The 20288-nt window shown below is 48.4% G+C and overlaps 1 protein-coding gene across 5 annotated transcripts; it reads right to left on the bottom strand.

The window, feature by feature from the left end:
* Positions 1 to 1416: 1416 nt before the first annotated feature.
* Positions 1417 to 19830, bottom strand: LOC120903126 (ras association domain-containing protein 10). Of its 5 annotated transcripts, none has more exons than XM_040312359.1 (5): positions 19719 to 19830; positions 17134 to 18172; positions 4453 to 5090; positions 3326 to 3642; positions 1417 to 3236 (listed from the first exon to the last, which is right to left on the bottom strand). In XM_040312359.1, exons 3-5 carry the CDS (start codon positions 4984 to 4986, stop codon positions 2186 to 2188), a joined length of 1902 nt encoding a protein of 633 aa, XP_040168293.1. In that variant the 5' UTR covers positions 4987 to 5090; positions 17134 to 18172; positions 19719 to 19830; the 3' UTR covers positions 1417 to 2185. The 5 variants fall into 5 exon arrangements, with proteins under 5 accessions (XP_040168293.1, XP_040168292.1, XP_040168290.1 ...); XM_040312358.1 differs by having other exon boundaries at positions 19690 to 19824; XM_040312356.1 differs by having other exon boundaries at positions 19712 to 19824.
* Between the last annotated feature and the right edge of the window lie 458 nt (positions 19831 to 20288).

Below are 20288 nucleotides of genomic sequence, written 5' to 3'. Positions count from 1 at the left end.
CCCTTTTAAAGCTTTGCTCAATGCCCCGAAAGCGCTTTAACGATCGATCAACTCAAATCTCGACAAACTCTTGCTCAAAGCCTTCCCCTTTCCCCTAAGCCACCTCCCCAAAAAAGGGGTACAATTCAATGAAACTTGATGAGCAGCGCAACCATTTTCGGAAGACGCATCTTCATCGGCGTTGTTTGAACTGCAACAAAATCAAGAAGAGAAGGAAAAAAACCACTCACAATCAGCCGCAAAATACTTACGAAAAGCGCTCCAAAACGCTCGTTCGATCAACAGCACAGACACACGTCGACACGCGAGCGATGGGAACCAAAAACAATCGCCCAAAACAGCAGCACCGGTTTGCAACCTCTCCAGCACTTTGCATTCTTGCAGTTGTTTGCGAAGGATTTGTGCAAACCCGAGAGGGCTGGTGGATTTTCCTTTCTATACTTGCTTTCCTCACTATCGTACGCCCTTTGGTACGCCCTTTCTCCCAAGGTTCTTACCACTCGCTTGCCTTCATTGCGAAATGCGACTTGCGAAAGGATTTTCCATGGGGTTTTCCAGGGATTCTAGCTGAAAGCTTACCCCCTTTACCCACTCTCACTCCGCCTCAACCTTGCTCAAACCAAAAGAATCACATCCCATCGCCGCGATTGTCAATGCTAATCACGTACTTTTGCGGCATTTTTCTCAACTTTTATTTCATTTCTTGCGCGAAAAGAATTGTCGAAACATCGCTGAAGCGTTACTCCGCTCCTCCCACACCGGCTATCAACTAGCGTGATGTGTCTTTTATGTCGATTTTTCTGCTGAAGCTGAAGGGATTGCTCCGCCAAGCACCAATCGTCCGTAGCAACGTCTTCTTCACTCCATTCGTTCGCCCGCTAACGGGGAAAAGAAAGTTTACACCCTCCGTACCATACCTCACAGCGGCTGAAGGGATTGTGATTACGGCTTCCGGATCAACTGTGCTGCAGCCCTTTTTTCCACTGACAGCACACCTCAACTCATTCGCTTTTAACAACGCGCCGCAACCACACACACACACACACACACACAGGCAAAAGCTTTTATTTACCGTTTTCTGCGATTTAAACGATTTTTGTGTTTTAAGATTCTGAGCGAGAGCCAGTGCCGCGAAAACTTTCTCTGCCGCGTGGTGTGATTTACATCGTAAATGTGTTTCGTTGCTGTATTGCTTCATTTTCAACAGAGTTGTGAGTCACAGTGAACGCAAAAGGTTTAAATGGTTCCCCCTAAGTCTATTGAACCGATGAAAGTGAGATTTCGGCGACGACAAATTGAAATCACATGTAAGGCATTAGCATGTAACGTACAAACAGAAGGCGCCTACATGTATGCAATTGATTAACGCGTGCAGGGTTAGTTTCGCGATACGTATGGTTTGTAATGAAAAAAATATATCAGAAAATATAGCTTTATTTCATCGTTTTGCACTTCTATCAAACAAGCCGATCCGATGGAACCTAACATTTGTATAAATATGGTATTGAACGTGTTTATTTGGTTAAGTTATTCGCTTGCTGCTACCACTCTGATCGCTCCCATCCCTGCTCATCACACTTTCAAAGTGTGTTGGATCGCTCAATGGACGAGATGATTTCCATGCTTCTTTTTTGCAACGTACACCTCACTAACATCTATCCGTAACTAGTCGGCTACACTCACTACCTGCTCGTAAGTAAACAAACAATACAAACCCAACAAACAAACAAAAATGCTTTGAAATCTTACCATTTGACTAGCCAGCTTAGGGGTCTACTACCGCTGAGCTGGACGGTAGGAGCAAACGACACGGCATTGCGCCATGGAAAATAAACGCAAAGAACGCACAAACTCATTCGTCTAGTTTTCAACAAACAAAATACTGCTAACGCTAAACAATAATAACTCGCTTTGTGCCATGGATGGGAATGGTTTTGGGAATGCAAAAGGTTCCAGGGGAGGGAAACATACAAACGACACAACTTACTTATATACTTTACTAGCATTCTTACTTGGTACGGATTTGTAATTTGCGACTATGATGTGATGTGTTCTAACTCTTTTTTTTCATCTTCAGCAAAGCGTTCTACCATCCTCCAAGGTCCTATCTACAGTGCGATGCCTATTCTTCGGTTTCGTTCGATTTGGTTGCAAAAATTGTGTTGCTTCTCCATTTTCCACCGCCTCACACCAGCGTTCCCATGTTGGCGAAGTCCTCCGTCAGCGCCTTCACCGTACCCTGACCCTCGACGGAGGAAACGGCCGAATGGAACAGCTGCTTGGGGCACACCTTGTCATCGATGCTGGTGTTACAGTTCGTGCCCAGATTGTTGCTACACTGGATGAACTTGTTGATCTGATGGACGGAAATGGCGTCCGGCGGTACGGCCAGCCCGCTCATACCACCCACCGGAGCCGCCAGGGCTGGGCGCTGGAAGTTCCGGGGCAGTGTGCTGCTCGCTATAACGATCTTGGCCGGTTCTCCCGGTCCAACCGGGATTGAAGCAGGTTTTGAAGGGATCTCCGCTATCGGGTAGAGGGGATAGTTGTGCTGCGGTTTCGTAGGACCGTACGGTACGTACGGTGGATGTGAAGGATGTGCCATTGCGTTCGGCTGACCATCAACTTCACTCGGTCCTCGATCAACCCTCATTACGGGGGTGGGCTGCGAGAAGTCCATGATCACTTTGGCATCGGCCGCTTCCTGATGGTTCAGCTCTTCCGCAAGACTTCGGAGCAGTTCGTTCTTCTCCCGAAGCATCGCATCCGACTGACGCAGGCTTTCGTCAATCATCTGCAGCTCGTGCGTATCCTGATCGATGGAGGTGTTCAGCTTGGCCAGCGCTTCTTCCACCTGGATCTTTGCTTCGTCGGGCGGATCCTCAAGCTGATAGTGACGAACCTTCTGATACAGCTTCACCGCCGACTCCTCCTCACGCTGGATCTGTTTGTTGAGCGAGACGATCTTTTCGAGCAGTTTGATCTGCTCCCGCACCGACGCTTCCCCGCCGCCCGATGCATTGTTGTCCGAGTCGTGCTCGGGGGCAAAATCCATCTCCGGCGAAGCCGTCGTCGTTGCCTCCGACGTAATACCGCTATCGATCGCATTAGGATCGGTCTCGGTTGCCTCCGTCAGCCCCTTCAGGTACGTCTCCAGGAGATAATTTTTGCCGTGCTCCCGCTCCCGCAGCCGGTGCCGCTCCTCCTCGATCATGTTGATCTGCATCTCGCGATCGCTGCAAAGGAGGAGAAGAAATTATGACTCATAACTCATCCTAATGATCCTATCATTTTTTTTTCTTCTGCTGAGTCCTCCGCAACTTACCGCAGCTTCGACAGCTGCTGCTGGATGATGTCACCCTGCTCCAGGATCAGCTTCATCAGCCGCTCGATCGACGTTTTGGACGACTTCGGATGGATGGTCTGGCCGTGCGTCATCCAGGCGAAGGTCGACTTCTGGGCCCGGTGCCGCTTGCGACGCACTATTGCACTGTTGATACTGCCCGTAGGACTTCCGCGACCGCTGTCACGATCACGCTCGACCGTGCCGTGCGGTGTGCCGGTGGCCGTCGCTGTCGCTGCACCGCTGCTCGCCCCGCTCGCTCCATGGGAACCGTCCACGCGGCGCAGAATAAATTTCACCTGCGGCAATAGGGATTGTGAGGTGGAAAGAGAGAGAACGGTGAGTGAACGCATTAGGGTTCCGATTAGCGGTGGTAATGGTGGCTGTGCCATTTTGCCCAGCGTGAAAGGGGTTCCAGCAGCCGCCAGTGCCCTTGAGGTGTTCATCTAATGGAGCAGCTTGTCAATAAAATGGTTAACATTACAGATCGGTTTCTGCCTCTTCGTGGCATTTGAAGCAAAAACGCTCCACTCCGGCCGTGTCCTCGATGATTATCAATGAGCATTCATGGACTACCATTTATGGCGCATATGACGCGCGAGGCTTTAAGACGCCGAGAGCAGAGAGCTTTAATGGTTTTGTTGGGGGAACAGTTTGCAGCATCTAACAAGCGATCGGTTGTAAGGTTTATGGTAATACTGGGTGGTAAACACGAAGGATAATGAATTGATATGTGCTTTTGATTAACGTTAGGCTCAGCGGTAAAGTCATGTGTTTTAAAAATGAACATAAATTAGTGATCTGATGTTTTGTTAGGACTCATAAAATCGAACATCCAATAGTTTTTCAAAGTTTAAGATCTCCGTGCTCATTGAAATAAGCAAAAATAAAAGATAATCTGTGTTGGTGTCATCCATAAGCTACGTCATGCTAGCATTCAGACTATTTGAATCGTCTTTGAGTGCAACAAAATGTAACTGTGGACGCAATCCTTCTCCATAAATGACGTACAGGTTTGACCTGATCGTTACGTAATGTATGGATTCCATCCTAATCCTCTAGCGACATCTATTGATACTGATACTGGCTCCCCAGAAAAGGATTCTTACCTCAGGCTGTGCCTTTCCCCATGCCGTCCAGATTTGCCAAATCTTCGTCCCATTGTCCAGGACCTGCTCCACCTGTCGCCAACGCTCGGTAATGCAGTAGTCCTTCACGTCGGGGGACGCTGTCGCCGCGCCAGCTCCCTGCTCCTGCTGTACCAGCACCTCTATCAGATCGCCACAGGTAGTGTCGTCAGACACGCCCGATATCCACCGCTGCTCGCCCTTGATCCACACCGGTATCTCGTCCACCGAGAAGTCGCTCACCGTGCCAGACGAAGATTCGTTGCCCTCGCTGTGCACCGAGCCACTATCATCATCTTCGCTCTCGTTGCGCTCCACCTCGGCAGCATCCTGTTTCGATCGGCGCGGTAAGCTTGCCGCCTGTCCGATGGGAGACGATCGGGTGGGCTTATACCCACCGCCGCTGGTCGCCCAGTTCGAGGAGGAAGCGATCGCTGCCGTCGGATGCCGTGCTGCAGCCGTCCCGGCGAGCCCCTTGGGACGGTGGTCCACCACGGCGACGCTGCTACCGTTCATGATTAAGCGATGCACTGCAACGACCACCCGGCGATCAGCATGATCCGCTTGGCCCAATGCACGATCAAATCATCCGTATCCGTCCGTTGGCTCAACACTGGAAGCTGGAATGATGCGAATGAGTCGAGAAAAAAAAACAAGAAAAACACGTTAAAGAAGCACTCCCTGTTACAAGCAGTCAAGACAAATTGATCAATTTCTACAACCAGTTGCAGTGGAGGGAAGATTATAGAGCCCGGGCCCGGTACCCGAAAGACGATCCTCAATTCTTGATTTGCACAAAACGGTTACTCCGTCTGGTTTAAAGAGGAGGAAACGCAAAAACAACAGCCCAAACCTAAACCCCCACAAACCAACAGAACCTAACGTGATGATAATTGGTGGCCTGGTTGGTAGAACGTCCACAACCGAACCTAAGATTATCGTCGGCCGCTTATGCAACAGGTGCACCTTCCGAAAAATGATCCGCTTTTTTAAGCGGGTCAGCAACACGACCTCCCCTTACTTGTCCGGAGGGTGTCCGGTGCGGCCCAAGCACTCCCGGAGCGAACGTTAAAAAAGTGCATTTGCTTCTGCAATCGATCGCAGGAAATCGATTCTTTCACCTTTTGTGTATGCGGTGGACCATTCTCCTTTTTTTTTGTTGCGCTGCGTTGAAGCCGGCGTTCGAAGCGTTTGCGTCAGCGGAAATTATGTTGCGTGCGTTGATTGTAATTTGCGGACCGTGCGAAGCGGGACGCAATATTATTAACCGCTTCCGAAACGGTGACCCAAAGATAAGGCCTCAAAAACCTCCTGTTGTGGCCTGGAAGCGTAGCGATTAAAAGAAAAAGGTGAGACCTCTGATACAGCTCTATAAGACAGTGTGACAGTGTCGTTTTTCGAGTAGGTTTTTGGGGAGCGTTAGACGTTCACTTTCGGGGCAGACCTTCGTCCAAAATGTCACGCACTGAAAGGCTAGTCACCTAGATTTCGGTAAGATGAGCGTTAAGCAATCAAATATCTTCCAAAATGGATTTTAGAGCTCTTCCATCAAATCCTCCATCAAACATTCATTTCATGGGTTTTTTTTTTTCTCTGAAGACATTCCCAGAAAAATGGTACGACCTTGATAAAGCAACAGCTATTAAAGCACAATTAGCATCCATTCTTCGCTCTAATGGAACGAGGCGGAATTCTTGTTACATTTCTTAGGCATTAGAATTGCTCAATTGCTCCACAATAATAGCAACGGACGCTCGTAAAGGTCTCCCGAAAGCCACCACAAACCACCACCGGCAGTGCACCTGATCCGGTAATTGGAATAATCTTGCCATCATACATCCTGCTGCCACCCGGCACCTACTTCGGCCCTATGTACCGGAGCGCTCATATTCATTTGAATGCCAAACCCTGCTGTTTCAGGACCGTTGGAAATGATCTACATCCGCGAGCGAACACCGCCGACCGCCGAGGACCAGTCGGTCACGACTTCTTCTTTCCCGACCTGGCTGGCAGGGTAGAACCTTAAACAACCGCGGAAAGAATGGATGCAGCTGCTGCTGTTGCTGTTTGAGAAAAGGGAGCAGTTCCCAGGCAGTTTAATTGCTCGTACTTCGGGCTGGTACACACGATGAGTACATGGCCATTGTACGGTTTGACGTGCGGCGGTGCGTGTTCGCGGTGCAAGCAGGTCAGCCGAGCTCCTCAAACACGGGCGGCCCTTCGGTACCGTTTACTACCGGTGGTGTTGTGTACGTTCAACCCCGAGCCTCGCCTCGGAAGCCCTGGTTGTTGTGAAGTGTCGAGTGTCGAGTGTCTAAGCGTGAGATCTTCCTCTTCGACAAGTCTCTTCGGCCCGGTCGACACTTGACGCCTACCGACCTCGTTTGAGCTGCGGCCACAATCGATCGTGTTGTGGTGTGAGGAGAGATCTTCACCCCGAAAAAATAAAAACAACACATCACAGCACACGCACACACACACACACACACACAATAGACGACGCATCTTGGCATTCGAAAATGCGCCATCCTCTCAGAAGCGAAGGTGTCTTAATTATGTCACGGACAGGGGTGTACCAACGCGAGACAGCGGCTACACGACAGCACACACACGCCCGATAGCCATATCGCTTAGCATTCAATTTGAATATATGAATACTAATTATGATTCTACAGGCCCTCTACTCCTCCCATCCAACCCAAGTCACCGAGAGATAGGCGGAGTAGTTCCTTAAGACAACGACCAGTACAGATATGATTTGTGAACTGCTGGTTGAGCTGGTGGGTTGGTTTTTTTTGTTCACCACTAACTCCGCTTCGGGCACGGCTCGTGATCTACTCAATCGATCTTGTCCGCGCCTTTTTGCAAAAAAAAAGCACTCTCCGTCTCTTGGAAACCGCTTCGCCACGGGCCACGTGGCGGAGTCTGGATCGTGAAACACTTGCCATGCGCTCCCTCCTCGTACAATCGGCTCCTATTACCACCACCGCAAGCCCGGAGAGTGGGGTAAACCGATCGATCAAATCCGCTCGTATATGGGATTCGTTAGGCACTGGTTAGGCTGGCGTTATTCCACACGACTCGCAAAACACCCAAACGGCCAAAAGGCAAATGTTTGTTGCAAAAATCAAAACGGTGTTACCCAAGAAGACCTTTTGGGGCAAACGCAAACGCATCGCGAAGCGGATGGGACCCGCCGTGGCGCCACACAAAACTGCCACCGCCGTGGCACACTAAATGATATTTTTGCCGCGCCGTTGTGGAAGGAAGGCAAATAATTGGAACCGGAGCCGAGACCATTCAATTACCTTATTACAGGACCCGGTTTTGATGGGACCTCCCCGACCTTTTGAGAAGGCGGACAGGACGGAGATATGCTGTTGCAAAGGGTACACAGCGCTCTATTCACTTTGAGGCGAGTCTCAAGAGGAGGGTTTGTTTTCGGCACAGTGAAGCATCATAACTAAAACGCACCGACTCGAGTCGCTCGAGAAGCGGAACGTCAGCAAATCGGAGCCGAAGAACCTTGGCCTATGGAGAGGGCCTGACGGGCCTCTCATATTCACATCACACCTTTCTCGTTAGGCAAACGTGTCGTAAGCTGGCAAATCGTAAGCGTAAGCAGTAAATAAACGACTCAAAACCCGCTACACCATTTCGCAAACAATAATGACTCATATAAAAAACCGACGAAAAAACAGTAACCTTACACAGCCATCACCAAACAGAACGATCGCGTTACATTCTCTCCCCGGTTGCGCTGAGCGAGAACAGAAAAGTAAACGAAAACAAACCATCCATGACCGGGGTATGGAGCATGTTCTTCTTTAGCCAGCTTTAAGCTGCTGGCAGAACAGTGGTTTGCTTCGCCCAAACATTGTTTCACGTTTCACGTTGATCCATGGGTGACAGTAAATAAGCGAACCAGCATGAGGAACTCACCGTGAACGACGTTCGTGGAGAATGTTTTTTTTTTTTTGCTTTTACTCCCCTGTGCTGCAGTACAGTAGCATGAGAAATTCACACTGAACTCATCGGCCGAAAAATCGTGATGTGATTTCATTATTCAAACCCACACATGTTCCCGCCAACTCCTCCGCGGGAAGGCACTGCCACGCTATCACAAGAATGTCGCGACTTCGTACCGACTGACTGAGAGCTGCACTGAATGGGTTTGCAACGCGATGCGTCTGCCATTGCTTTTGCGTTTTGGCGCGAGGGCAAACACAAACCAAGCCGTTGCCGTTGGTTCATATTTTTGCTGCTCCAAAGCGCGCGAGCTACTTCCCAGCTTTCCAGGCAGCGGCACGCGAATGCAGAACCAACGCTGTTGGAGCTTGATAAGTATGCGCACGCCGTTACCGATCAAAAGCAAATTGATTGATTGTCATCACGTCCCCGTGCACACAACCGTTCGTCCGACCGGGAGGTTCTTCTGTGTGCAATGGAAGGCGTTCTAAAACGGAGAGCTCTGTGAAGCATCGGTTATGCTGAATTTTGTTTTAAAAGCAAACAACCAGTGCCTCACTGCATCGAAACGCACATGTGGAAGGTTTGCAGCACCTTTCCGGCGGTGTAGGCATTCCGGTGGCATTCAATCCTGGGGCCTGAAGTGAATAAACGACGGTCGCTGGTAAGTCGTTGCAAGGTTTCACACAGCAACAGCGCATTCATATCGCATATTGTCTCCGGCCTGCCACCAGGAAGTAACAGCCGTTTAGCAATATCCTCTACGCTCTGCAGACTTCCTGTCGTTTGGTACGATGAAATGGAAAGGAAGCAGAGTTGTGTATAACTTCCAAATCTTGTTTAACAGATTGTAACTTTTGGAATTGCATCTCAACGGCTGTTCATGATGTATTCTCTTCAATGTCTTTGGTGTCATGTTAGCTTTCATGTTCCATTCCCCAAGCGCAAATATGGTTGAAAACTTATGCCTCTCGGTGCAACTGATCCTCAAAGAATACCTATAAAAGCTTCCAATTTTTTACCACTGTTTAGTCAAATCCGAATTTTGATTCGATATCGCATTTACTCGCATTACAACCTTCAAGCAACCCTAAGTAAATTAAATCGTCGGCAAGCAACGAATAAGCAAAAAATCTCCAAAGTTCTAACTACCCCTCCCAATGTTTCTTCACACTTTCAGTACTCAAACACACCGACACACATGTGTAGTGGCAGTTTTTCGAGGCTTGTTCCCCTTGGCATCTTGATTTTTGGTTCGAGAGTGCTCGTGTATCCTTCAGCCCGTGCCTGTGCCTCTTTCTACAATCACCTACCTACAAAGCCTGAACAGAGGAGACACAGGTGGTCCTTGAAATTTGAATACACGTCCCTCCAACTTCCACCGCACCGTGAAATCCACCGTGATTTTGACAGCTTCAAGCACAGAGATTATGGCACCTCCGCGAACCCCCGACTCCAAAATGGATTGACACTTCATTTCGGCATTTGGAAGCATTCGGCAGCCTGATGACCTTACAAAACCAGCGCCAACCAGAAGCGAAGGAGGGCTGCTATTGAAATTTGGGCAATGGCGCTTAGGGAAATCGAACACATCGATAGAATTATTCCATATATCCTGTTGAGCTGTATGTATGCGTGTGTGTGTGTGAGTGTGTGTATGTGCTTATTTTTGTAAGCAATTTAAAGTCTGCTCCAAAAACACCTCAGGGACACGCTCTCAATGCTGAATGGGAATGTAATGAGGGTTGAGTGCGATTAGTGCAAAATTGCTGCCTCATTGAATGTCTTGCGAAGGCTTACCAACATACACACAGAAACACAATCTATCCGGTGGCAATGCTTTAACCGGCTATCTGCTAATACAAGCTAATGCTGCTAAACGGTTGATAACTTCGAGCCGATCTAAACGCACCGCTAATCACCGCCACTCGTGCGCGTTCGTTTGCAAGTCGACTGTCGGCCCGACAGTGCTGCGTAATCCCTTTGCTCAGCTGGATTGCGTGATGCTTTCAGAGATCTTTTTCTTTCCCTCATTATCGATTCCACTCTGTCGTCCATCCTGTCTACATCTTGCTCCACACCACACGCTAATAGATTTTTGCTAACCGATTTGGCCGATACGCGTTCCACGCGAGAGAACGCTCTGAGCTGGCCGCACGCCGTACCGCTTCGCTACACCTGACAGACTTTCGGCTACTGGCAGCAGGGATAGGACACAACCATTGCCTTCGAATCGGCACGGATATTGCAAAACGCGACCGTGGACAAACAAGAAAACAATCATCAATCCGCCGTACTTAAGCCGGGTAAATATAGAAACAAAACGATTGAAGCGATGGCAGGTGCCCGAGGTTAAGCATCGGTGCATTAATTTCAATTATTTCCCAAAAAAAAACAACTGTAAGAAAACAAGACAAAGTGAGAAGGGGTAATTGAAAAACAACAAATTTCGAGTAAGCAGCAGAATTAATTACTTCAAAAGCTCCGGCTAGAGCGGTTTCTTCGTGCGTTGACAAACGGGCAATGGTTTTAATGTGCAAAACAGCTCCTCCAAAAAGGCGGAGAGAGAGAGTCTCTGAGTGGAAGTTAAACAAATCTACACAACGAATATACATGATGTCCAAACAGTGTTGAGTCTGTGCGATGCGCCTGACGGATCACGAGCATTCAAACGATGAAAGACTCTGCTGTTCAATGCCCTCCCGAAAGCTTCCTCGAGCCACTTCTGCGGGATGATAGCGGGAACAGCTCAGCAGGACGGGCAGCAAAGCCTGGACCTGTTAATTTCGTTCCAGATTGGAACAGTCATCAGAGCGTTACTAATGAAACAAAAAAGTCTCTAATGTGTGCTCTAGTAATCGCATGGCTATTCGTTTCTTCGGTTGGAGTTTTTGGGGTTTGCGCAAGAAACGACTAATCCTGCTTAGAAGAACGGCTACTTCGCCGTGGTTTGTGCACAACACAACATTCAACAGTCATATCGTACGCGTATGCCTCTAGCCCGCTCAAGCCTGCCTCAAACACTGCTGCTACATACATATTCATACGCCGAGGCAGATGTTATCATTCGGCGACCCCGAACCGGGCGATATTAGCGCTAGACATTGCCAGCTGTTGTGCTGTCTTCACACATTTCGTCGATTATTTATTCATCGATTCTAATTAGGTTCGCTGGACGATATTTGACCAGTTGTGTTTCGGCAAGAATAGCTAATTTTAAAAAGTGTGTATACATTTGTAATCGCTCATACTGGCAGGTTCCATAAAGCATTTCACCCATGAAAGCGAACGCCCTCATTGCGAAACTCTTGTTTTTTGCGGCCACACTGGCCACAGACACACAATAACGCCATGGTAGCAGAAGTAGTGGCACAAGTTTATGCTTTTATTTTCTGCTCACTGATCACGCACCACCGTAAACTGCCGGGGATCGCGCTGTTCCACTGATTTAATATTTTCCAACCGTAGGTATCTCGGACCCGTCCCGTACGTGAGCAGATCGCTATCTGCAGGGCCGTAACGATCCGCAAGTGTGGCCGGTAGCCACGTAGACGTTCACCCTTAACCATCGGTTGTCTTGGCGAGCAAGCCTAAAACCTAATAAAGTCACCCAAGGGGGGAAACTCTCTTCCAACGCGAGAGCCTACGTTGCTCAATCTACGCCGTTGCGCTTCGCTGAAGGGGAAAGAAACAAAGGCTTTGCGTGAACTACCGGTACATTGGTTTGCGGCAACTGCAAAGCGCCGGGCGCACCCACCAGGTGAAAGAAGGAGCCTCGGTTTTGTTGTAGTAAAACCGGCTACACCGGCCACACGGGGGTCACAAGTTCGTTCGTTTCGGTGTAATTGCTACGACGTCGTTCGCTATGACAAGTGTGCTTGTTCGGAACTTGTCTGGTTTGGAATTTGTGTCCCAGTTTGCTATTAAAAGCAAAAAAGCCGAACAATCAAGCCAGTGAAGTAGCCGACGAAGCTCATTAGCCTGTAACCCTAACCTGTCTCGAGGACACCGAGATAGACAGAGAGAGAGGGAGCGAGCAAGGTGTGGTATGTCTAACGGACCTCTAATTGCCTTGTTTGAGAGGGTCTTGGCTATCATCACGATAAAAGAGTCAAGGCTACACTGCCTTGGCAACATATCAGCAGGGTTACACTGCTTCATAACTCATGCCTGATATGTCAATCGGTAGCAATTAGGCAATATATCCGGGTGAGTGCGAGTGCCGTTTATCCTCAAACCAGTCGTTTGTTGAGAAAGCTTCTCCTAGCTGAAAAACTACTCATATACGCAAACAGGTAAATAAACTATAGCATTATCTAACGCACTCGATTCCAGCTCGAACTCGAGTCTCCTTGGCTGTCTCGCACGCGTATAATTAATTCATTTAGAGCAATAAAACATTGAATTAGCCTGCAATTATCCTGCCGCCCGCCCATGCCCCGTCTGTACCCTTCGATGTAAATGCTCAGTGCCGCGATCTCAGTGGCTCGAGTTCGATTAAAAATGGGTGCCGCATAATGTCAACCGCAACCGCAGCACAACGCTTCAAGATGCCAACGCGTACGGCCATACGCTGCTGCATTAATCAGGCGAACAGGGTGTCCCCGCCATACCAAAGGACAAAGCACCAAGCAACTGGCGTTGCAGTTTGCACTTTCATAAATCACAATTATTAATCCTCGGCGGGGTTCGTCGCTACCCGTGCGACCCAGCGTGCGAAGGCGGCAGCCCGTACGCGTGAGCCGCCTAGACAATAGAACGCCCAAATTCCATGGAATTTCGCAACCGCCATCAGATGGTGCTGATTGGCGTGTATGTATGTGTGTGTGTAAATTTGAAAAATGGCGCCTCAAACTATCAAACATAGGAGCAGAGGCGTATCGAACCATTTTCGAATGGTTCGATTTTGTTTGGGTTTTTAGTTTGCTTTTTATATTGTTTTTTTCTTCGACGGATATCCGCCTCCCAAATAATCTGTTGTGGCACTGTTGTGTGTGTGTATGTATGTTTGTGTGGTGAAGCTTTATCAGCACTTATTATTCGAGCGGAAATTCTGGAGCTAGCTAACGGGAAAATGGTGAAGAATGGTTACCCTTCCCGCCAGCAGAGAAATGATATGCAGAACCGTACCGTTCCAGCAGAAAGAACGCGCTCACGGTTTGGTGGCTCACGGGTGTGTGGTGAACACAACGCAGCCGAGCAGAACGGAGAAACGAACTATTGTACTGTCTTGTTTTCCTTCTTGCCAGGCTTAACAACTGAGTGGAAAGAGGGCTGGTGACTCAAGCAATCAAGAGCTGATTAAAAACAAAAGGGGAATGACTTGCAGCAAAAGGTTTCGGGTTTTATGGTGACAAGTGGAATTAACCTTGCTTTGCATAATATTGCCAAATAAACTGACTCTAAACGAGCGTATTTCAGGAGTAATTTAAACGATCGTGAACTTATAGCGGAGCTCTCATTGAGGCACACCTCAGTAATCTTTCCTTCGACTCTTACATCGATCATCACGCAACCTTCTCCCAAGCGATCGTTAAACGTTCAGCGCTAAAGTTACCTTAATAGGCACACGGTATCGGTAGCTGTCGATACCTTTCCAAACACGATTACTTCACCAGCACAAACACAGCAAACAACAACTCTCCAAAAGAAGCGGTTATCGAAATTTATCGACCGAAAAGTCGTACGGTGATGATAGTAATGGTTTGCCGTTTGACCTCTACCAGTCTACCGAAGACACCAAAGGGAAAACACTTTTACACACTGACACGGGGGGCCATCAGAAGTGCAACAAAGTAAAAGAAAACGAAACACGCGAAACAGACCAAACAACAACACAACAACGTGTGCCGTATGGCGGAACTAGGCCATATCATAATGGTGGTAATGAAATCGTAATTTAGACAAACCGTTTTTTTTTCTCGGTCTGCATTTTCGCCCGCGAGTGTCTTTCTGCATTCAGAAATACCGCCGTTTCCTTTCCTTTTGCCAAAAAATCCTCTCGAGGTGTGTGAGCGGAGCGTTTTCTTTTTAAATTTCGGTTTTCCCTCCCGCAAGCAAGCGCACGCGTGTGGCCATCCGTGCAATGATGGTTCATTTCGTATCACGCATCCGCCCCAAAACCCGAAACCTTTCACGACAGAGCAAGAGAGAAAGAGAGAGAGAGGGAGAGAGATATGATGAGGAAGGGAGGGATGAATCATGCCCCATCCGCTTGTTTCCGTGCGCGGAGAGGGTCAAAGAAAGTTGAACATGCAAAGTATGGCTCTTTTTTTCCTTGCTTGCTGTTGTTTCGCGCTATAGATCATCATCCACACGCTGGACACACGCAGACACGCAGCCAGAGGGAGGAGAAAGAAATTTTCTGTGCAAAAGTTAAAAAAAAACCCGGACACAACATAACCCGGGCATCAATCTTCATCTTGTGCTTACGAGGTCACAAGGCCACGGAATCACGTTTATCACTCACACAGGACTTCAGTACCGTTTTTTGTGTGTGTCTGTGTAGATCTTTGCAAACGGCTCATTTTCTGTCCAAGTCCCTCCAGGGGAGAGAGAGAGAGAGTGCAGCGTTGGCGGCTTTTTTGCAACAAAAAAAGGGAAATGAAGTTCTTTGCGATAAACGGTGAAAACAGTAGGTAGAACGATGGAGAAAGGAGCTGACTGGGGGAAAGGGGGGGAGGGAGAAGCGGTATGAAAAATGGCTCCATAATCATTAAACACCTGCACGGGGGCACCAGGCGGTACCGAGTGGCCCTATCATCAGGCACGCCGAGAACGAGATCACGCCACCGCGATCGATTGGCACTGGCGGAAACGATCCCTTTTTCACCCGAACCCAAAGCCAAGCCCATTATTTGCATGCATTAAACCACCCGGACACAGCGGCGTGTCCCCTCCCGTGTCAGCGGCTTCCGTGCTGCCGCTTGATCGATATCGAGATCGAACGAGTCTGAACGAAAGATTGCAATCGCGGTGTCGAAAGCGACGAACCCCCGAGTTAGTGTGTAGCAAGCATGCCACGATTAGTAGCATGCTTTGACAATCTCGATCCACGAAATACGGAGTGCGTAATCGCATCCGATTGATCATCGCACCCTCCTATGCGCGTTCTATCTCCCTCGGCCAGAGCCCCGCGCTTCATCCGCAAGGTATCAATTATGTTTGCACCTGTTTGTCGCACGCTCGTCTTTGCACTTTGCGTGTGCGTATAACACATTCACACTTCTTGCCAAGCACGGGTTTTCCTTGCGGCCAAACCAAACGCTCTCTCGGTTGCTCTCTCTCTCTCCCTCTCTGTGGGGCAATATATCATACTGGAATCGAACCACTGCCCGCGAGCGTCGTTGTACAACGAACACACATGTGGTTGCCCCCTTTTTTGCTTTCCTTGTCGTCTTCTGCTTGCTGCCACTAAACCTCGGCTTAGGGCGCAGCGGTAACACAGTGTGTCAAAGCCTTCTGGCGCGAACACGTGTGTGTGTATGTGTTTTCCCTTTCCCTTTCGGTGGTTTGCCAGCGGGCGGTGGAAGAGTGTGTTACGCCAGATCCCGCCACCTGGGTGCGCCGCGTACGAGACCCCTGCTTTGCGCAATCGTTCGCATCCAATTCCTTCGGGCTTGCGCTTGCGTATTCGTATTCGCGCTGGTCGCAAAACCCGATTTATGGGCTCAATTTTTTTGTTTGTCGTTTCAATTTGTGTTGTTTTCATGTATGTTGGACATGTTGGTTGGTAGTTTTTTTTGTCTCCAGCTTGTCACTAGACCTTAGTACACACATCATCATGTGTGTTTATGTGTTTTTTATTTATTTATTAAATGCAATGTTGTTGCAGGGGAATTGTGACGTACGCTTCGATGAGAACGCCTGACACTCTTTGCCTAAGAAATTGTTTTCATAAAAGTCAATCAGGTAAGAGTTTTTCCAAACGTTGTTATGCTTTCTCAAAGCTATTTTGACGTAGATCAGATCAGATTTCGAACAAAAATATCTTATAAATATAGAAAAACTATAAAACAATATTTGATGTTTTTTCAGAAAAGCCCTGTACAATGGTCCCCACGGCAAGGGAATGTCAACCACCCCCCGCTCCCGGTTAGTATTGCCGATATCGATTTGTGTTTTACCACATTCCTGCCTCCTTTTACGCATCAACACAAGTTCAGTTTCAGTTTCATTCAGACCGCTGTCCTTCGAACCGGTCCCGGGATTATTACGAATTCGTAATTCCCGGGCTAGGCTCTGCTTCTTCGCTATTGCTTTGTACGCACACGCCTAATGGAGTGGCCAGTTTTCCCCCGCCAGTGCGAACGCGCGCGCGCGTGCACCGGTTTTCACCACATTGCTACTTTCCACCCATTCCCAACCCACAGTCCCACCGACCGTGGTACACGCATAAATATCAGAATCAATTAACTAAAGAGCGATCGATTCGATGCGAGTTTCGACTGTGTGCACGATCGAATTCATAAGCACAGACACGTTCACAGCACATTGGCGAAACGAAATGCATTGTGGACCATTTTAAATACTCAAAAAAGCATAACGAGCGGCTAGCAAAGCTGAATGAACAAAAAAAAGTCCATGACTTCATTTTGGGCGGTGTGAAAGTTGACTAATTTTTTGTTTCAACTTTTCCAGATTTTGTTTTGCTTCTTCTTCATCGTCCGGTTAAGATACCTGTGTGGTGTTTACCTTTGTTAGTTTTGCTTTTTTTTCGGTCTCTTTCTCTCGCCGGCTAGACTTTTTGCTCCTTTCCTTCTCGGCTCGACAGCCACTGCCAGGGGATGGTTAATTTATGAGCAGCTTCTACCGCACCGGTACGCTAATGATGATGCGCGCGTCCGCGCGAGGAAGTGTGAAGGTTTGGATCACTTTCCGAGAAACGGCAGCCGGACAAAACAGCATCCAACAGCGCACCGACCAACAACAAAAAAGGCTTAAACTCTCCAAATTATGTCTTCGATCGCATACAGCATCGGAATTGGACACACTCAGGCACCGAACAAAAAAAAAAAACGCGAAGCCTCACTCACTCGGTACACTTTCACATACGAAGGCACTGGCTTAATCCCATCGGTTATGTTTGCGGAACCTCTTAAACCAAGAAAACAACAACAGCATACACGTTAAAACACACCGACACGGAGCATCACCGTACCGAAACTGTGCGCGCGATGATTGATGACGTCGAGGTCGCAGAATCGAAGCACCAAACACGAAGCGGTGGCCGAGGTGGCAATAATGATGATGAGGCGAAATTTTTTAATTACTTAATTCCCATAAGTCACGGAAGTGTCCGTTCAGAATGAGGCGATACGGTGCGAAGGCGACCCTCGCCCCAACAACTACACGTCACACAACAACAACCGGTCGGTGCGTATAAATTAAAGCACCCGCACACTTTGTGTTTTTTGCTTCTTCGCGTTATTGCTGCTGCTGGCACTTACACTCGTCTGCGTAAATTTCTCGTTAAGCACGAACAGTGCGTGCCTCGCTCTTGGGAGGCATTGAAGTTACTTGTAATAGTGAAGAAAAAAATTACACCGCTGATGAGGGTGATGATGATGATATCACTAGACAAGGCTTGAACGAGGAAAGTATGAGCTTTCCTCCACCCTTTCGCTGTGTTTTATTGCACTCTTCAAATACACTGTTACAGCACACTGACCACAACACTTTGCCGTTGTAGGTTCGTCGCCTGGGACGTACTTTACAAATCACTTGACGCACGCTGCAGAAGAAGTACACACACACATACATAAGCACACGCAGAGAGAAGGTATGAGAGAAAGAAGCACTAATTTTTATTATTTTTAGCTTTTACCCGCACCGTAAGAAGGAAAAGCTTTCGTGTTCTGCTTCATCACACTGATTGCATTTTCCCTTTTTCCTAAATTCCATTTTATACAGCTTCGTGACACAGTTTTTTTTCTTCGCCCTTCACAACGCAGCACCGTCCAGCAAAAGGTGAGCAGATTCCCTACGGGTGGACAACTACAAAGCTCTTGTTTTTTTCCCGCACTCCCAACATTCAATGGGCAATTACGTTCGGTGTGACTGCAAGCGATCTATTTATTTTTCATCACTTTCCACACATTTCCCGATAGCATCATAAATTCATCCCTCTGCTGGCGGGCTGCTTTTACCTTCGAGGGAGTTCCCAAATGTATTTTAACCGCTGTCTTCTGTTCCGGTCAAGCTCGCAGTGCGGAAAAGGGGTTAAATTACCCGTCCAATGACACTGGGCCATTCTCTAATGGACGTCTTCCGTCAAAGGGCGATTGTTTTCACGTCAACAGCGTGCGCGCACAGGTAGATCCGATCTACCGTACAGAGTGCCAACACTTCCGACAGGCCAAACGGGGATCGCTTCCGACACGCGCACGCCATTCACCTACGCAACCGAGCACCGAGGTGGCGTAAAAGGCTGGGCACGGTCCCACAAATGGCGTCGCCTTCGATGGAGGTGCCGGAGACGATCGTCGTTTTCACACCGTTAAATTTGAATAATACCCTCCCTCGATTGCGCGGATCCGAAACTTGAGAGAGACTGAAACTAGAAACGGCCCACTATGGCCATTCCAACCAAACTAAAAAAAAAACATAAGATGCTCAAGCAAGCACATAAACGCCAAACAGGAATGAAAGACAGAGAAGAAAACAATAACAGACTGAGCAAACAAGATCTTGAACGGTTCGCCGGGACGGGAGATCTTCTCGCTAGGTTGAAAAAATTCGTTCGCTCCCCTCGACGGGCGAAATTTGTTCCGTATTTTTCATGGGCGCATTAGAAGCTCGTCTAAGCCAAACTCGTACGTACAATAAACCACTCGCGACTGAATGCCAGAACGATCGTTTGGCTTAAACGCTTCTGCTGTTGTCGTTCTTTTCTTCCTTCAAAACACTCGGCTCGGCTCAGTTTTCAGTTTTCTCCCCTGCTTGCGCGGTTTCCAAATACTTCCAAACGCCTTACGCCTTACAAAGTCACTTTCAACGAACTTCACCTTCGCTCGCACCAGTGCCCGCAGTGCCTCGTGGCGCGTCGTGGAATTGTTCACTGTTCCCTTTCGACAAACTGGCTAAGCCCGATGAATCACACTCGAGTACGGCGAGCTCTTCAAAGCCCAAATGGTTACAAATTCTTGCTGACTCTGCCACGGCGCGCTGCTCGTTCGTTGAAACAGGTGTTCTTCACGGGTAATGGGGTTTAGAAACAACGCACAGGACAACAACACAAAAGGCACGCACACAAACAAACAGGAAAACATACAACAAACCAATAGCCAAACGGCATCACAAATAAACGACTGCACTGTACCACGACGGAACGTAAGAATACAACGCACGACAAAGCGACGAACCCAGCGTCCGATGCGCACCAGCGTAAACCCTTCATTGATCGTACGCGCGTTGGCGCGGTTTCGACGGACTCCAGTGCGCCAGCTGTGAGCTACCTGGCACTCACTCTCACGAAACTCGAACCTGGAAACTCAGCCAGCTCAACCGTGTCTGTCTGCGCTCTCTGCTGCTGCGGTTGCCTGCGTTAAAGAGCTGTGCTCTTGACCGTGTGCGCCTGCATTTGTGGGATAATTTATGCCGTAGCCGTATCTCAACACTCTCGCAATGCCTTTACCGGGGAGCCCTTTTTAAGCCGTCTCGAGCAGCAGGGTGATGGCGTAGGAGGAAAAGGGTGCAAAGAAACTAAACAAAAAAAATACGTTAGACATTAGATTGCATATTAACATTTGCTCGTGGTAGATAAGTATTGTAACGCAACCGAAAGGGGCTTTTAAATGCTTGACCGCATTCGACCAAAGGTGGTAGGGGGGGATAAGAAACGTTAATAT

Source organism: Anopheles arabiensis, chromosome 3 (assembly GCF_016920715.1).
Source record: "Anopheles arabiensis isolate DONGOLA chromosome 3, AaraD3, whole genome shotgun sequence".
In the NCBI taxonomy this organism is placed as follows: Eukaryota; Metazoa; Arthropoda; class Insecta; order Diptera; family Culicidae; genus Anopheles; species Anopheles arabiensis.
The sequence above is the reverse complement of the archived record's forward strand: the minus strand, read 5'-3'. Positions and strand labels throughout refer to the sequence as shown.

What these genes read in the sequence shown, in the direction of transcription:
- LOC120903126 (XM_040312359.1), bottom strand. Translation starts at nt 4,986, where the DNA reads ATGAACGGTAGCAGCGTCGCCGTGGTGGACCACCGTCCCAAGGGGCTC. An exon ending in GGGGAAAGGCACAGCCTGAG is followed by an intron (nt 3,643 to 4,452) that starts GTAAGAATCCTT and finishes CTATTGCCGCAG; the next exon opens with GTGAAATTTATTCTGCGCCG. An exon ending in CAGCAGCTGTCGAAGCTGCG is followed by an intron (nt 3,237 to 3,325) that starts GTAAGTTGCGGA and finishes CCTCCTTTGCAG; the next exon opens with CGATCGCGAGATGCAGATCA.